A 2,377-nucleotide genomic window follows, 5' to 3' on the forward strand; every position below is an offset into this window, starting at 1 on the left:
TCAATTAAAATATAATTGTGGCGGTACATTATTCGTGACCGCCAGTGTATGTACTTATATACTTATTTCCCTCCCTTTACATTGCAGACCACCTACGTACACGAGAACTATTCAAGCATTTTAAATAATTTTGATATTGGCTTGATTGAATTGGCTAAAGATGCTGAATATAGTGTCAACGTTTATCCAACTTGCCTGCATACAGATCTCACGGATCTGCCAGAGAGCACCGAACTGATTGTGACCGGTTGGGGAGTCACCGAAAATCAGAGTATGCCACATTCAAGAAATTTGATTTTTATGTGAATTATATTTTTCAATGGATATGTTTTTTTTCGTTTTATAGCAACTTCAGCTCGCTTAATGGCAGCCAAGCTGAATGCGGTACCACTTACACAATGCAACATTAGTTACGCGGATCAGATGACGCATGAGACACAGCTTTGTGCTTTGGCTCCGGGGCGAGATGCTTGTTGGGGTGACTCAGGCGGTCCATTGCAACTAGTCAAAGACAAATCGTTGGGTAAATATAGAGTTGTTGGTGTCGTTTCATTTGGCTTAGTTTGTGGCACAAAGTTACCGGGTGTCTACACCAAGGTGGCAGGGTTTTTGGACTTTATCGAAAGCATTGTTTGGCCTGATGGCAGATAATTCTATAATATATGTATAACATTTTTACTTGGATAAGATATCGAGATTAGATAGATATAATAATTAAGCGAATAGCTTTAAGTATTTATATTTTTTAACGCAAATGAAAATAAATTCAATGGCATGATTTTTATATGTAAGATGTTTTATGCGAACTTTCATTCAAGATGAAGTAGTTTTCACCTATTTCAGCATAGATTTTATTGTATTTGAAGAAAAAATCCACAAAAACAGGCACATATTAGACGTCTCTCAATTCATTGCTATATTGTTAAACTTACATTTTTAAAGTGTAAAAAAAAAACATTTCGTAGTAAGGCTACGCAATAGGCAGCTATGAAAATTTCGAGCGCGACAATAGTAAACGTTCTTCCATGATAAAAATATCGGTAGGTAGAACCGCTGAGAGACAATTTTAGAATTTTTGACGTTTTCAAGCATTTTAATTTTAAAATTTACTCACAAACACTCGCTGTAGCCGCTGTAACTAAGCGATTTTGGCCGATTTTGACCTCGTCGGGTGTTGTCATCGTCCATGTTCTCAAGTAGATTGGTAATATATTTTATTTTATTTATTACTTTTATTTTCAATTACACATAAATAAATACCAAATGGTTTAATACCTTTACCAAAAATTTGTTAATTTTATTTCTGTTAAGCATTTTTCTAAATTATGAATCTTTGTAAATTCTGTAAAAAGTTTGAAAGTGTGATTTATACGGTTTTTGTTAAAGCCTGAACCTCAAAAAAAACTTAAGCTTGGAGAAAATTGCAAATATTAGAAACGAAACACCATTCATCTATTTTTAACCGCCACTGTAGGTTTTTTGGGTTATATGTACTTACAAACGTGTGAACCACGTGGCAGTGAGTCAATCCTTGCTATACTTTACATTTCTTCTTGTAGATGTGAAAGTAGAACATAAACCACTGTCGAGCGGAGTATCCACTCGGAAATAAATAATCTTACAGGGCAATTATGGCTAATAGAGTAAACATTTTTTTCTTTTTTAATTTAGTTTTTCAGATTTTTTATGTATGGAAATATGTACACTTTTTTAAATTAATTTAATGTTTAGAAACTTATTTTTTGTATATCTTTCCTTTTTTAATTTAATTTTCTTTAATGATTTGGTTGTTATTCTTTTTAAAAGAATATTTTATAATTTTATTTAATTTTTTGGAACTTATTTTATTTTCTTTTTCTATTTTTAAATATTTGCTTTAGTGTTTTTTTTCTAGATTTTATTGTATAAATAAGAATTTTTTTTTTTAAATTTCAAGTACTTTTTAGAAATGTATTTAATTTATTGTTTAATTTAGTTTGTTTTTCCTTTGTTAATTTAATTTTTTTAATTTTAAACGTTATTGTTTTAAAAAGAAAATATATACTTTCATTTCATTTAGTTTTGAGGATCTTATTAAATTTTTTTAAATTTTTTTTATTTTAATTTTTATTTAGTGTTAATAAAACTATATTTAATCTTATTTAATTTTTAAGTAATATTTCCTTTTTTGATAAAACTTTTTTTTTTTTTTACGAATATTGTATACATATGTATGTATTATTTTTAAGTATTATTTCCTCTTTTTTTGATAATTTTTTTCCCTCAATTAATTTTCTTTCATTTATTAATTTTTATTTTTTTTTCACGAAAAATATATTCCTATGTATGTATCGATGGCTGAGTGGAAGATCGACCTATCTCGGCAGCCATTTCGAAA

At 28.9% G+C, this 2,377-nt stretch overlaps 1 protein-coding gene across 1 annotated transcript; it reads left to right on the forward strand.

The window, feature by feature from the left end:
• Window positions 1–87: 87 nt before the first annotated feature.
• LOC108355408 (serine protease persephone-like) lies at window positions 88–651 on the forward strand (the record flags this gene model as incomplete). The annotated part of the gene is made up of 2 exons (XM_017606568.1): window positions 88–271; window positions 347–651. Coding segments are annotated over 2 exons (489 nt in total), but the record flags the coding sequence as incomplete, so codon positions are not given.
• Window positions 652–2,377: the final 1,726 nt, after the last annotated feature.

The sequence above is a fragment of the Rhagoletis zephyria genome, unplaced genomic scaffold, assembly GCF_001687245.7.
Source record: "Rhagoletis zephyria isolate East Lansing unplaced genomic scaffold, Rhagoletis_zephyria_1.1 Rzeph_scaffold_45472, whole genome shotgun sequence".
NCBI classification, from domain to species: domain Eukaryota; kingdom Metazoa; phylum Arthropoda; class Insecta; order Diptera; family Tephritidae; genus Rhagoletis; species Rhagoletis zephyria.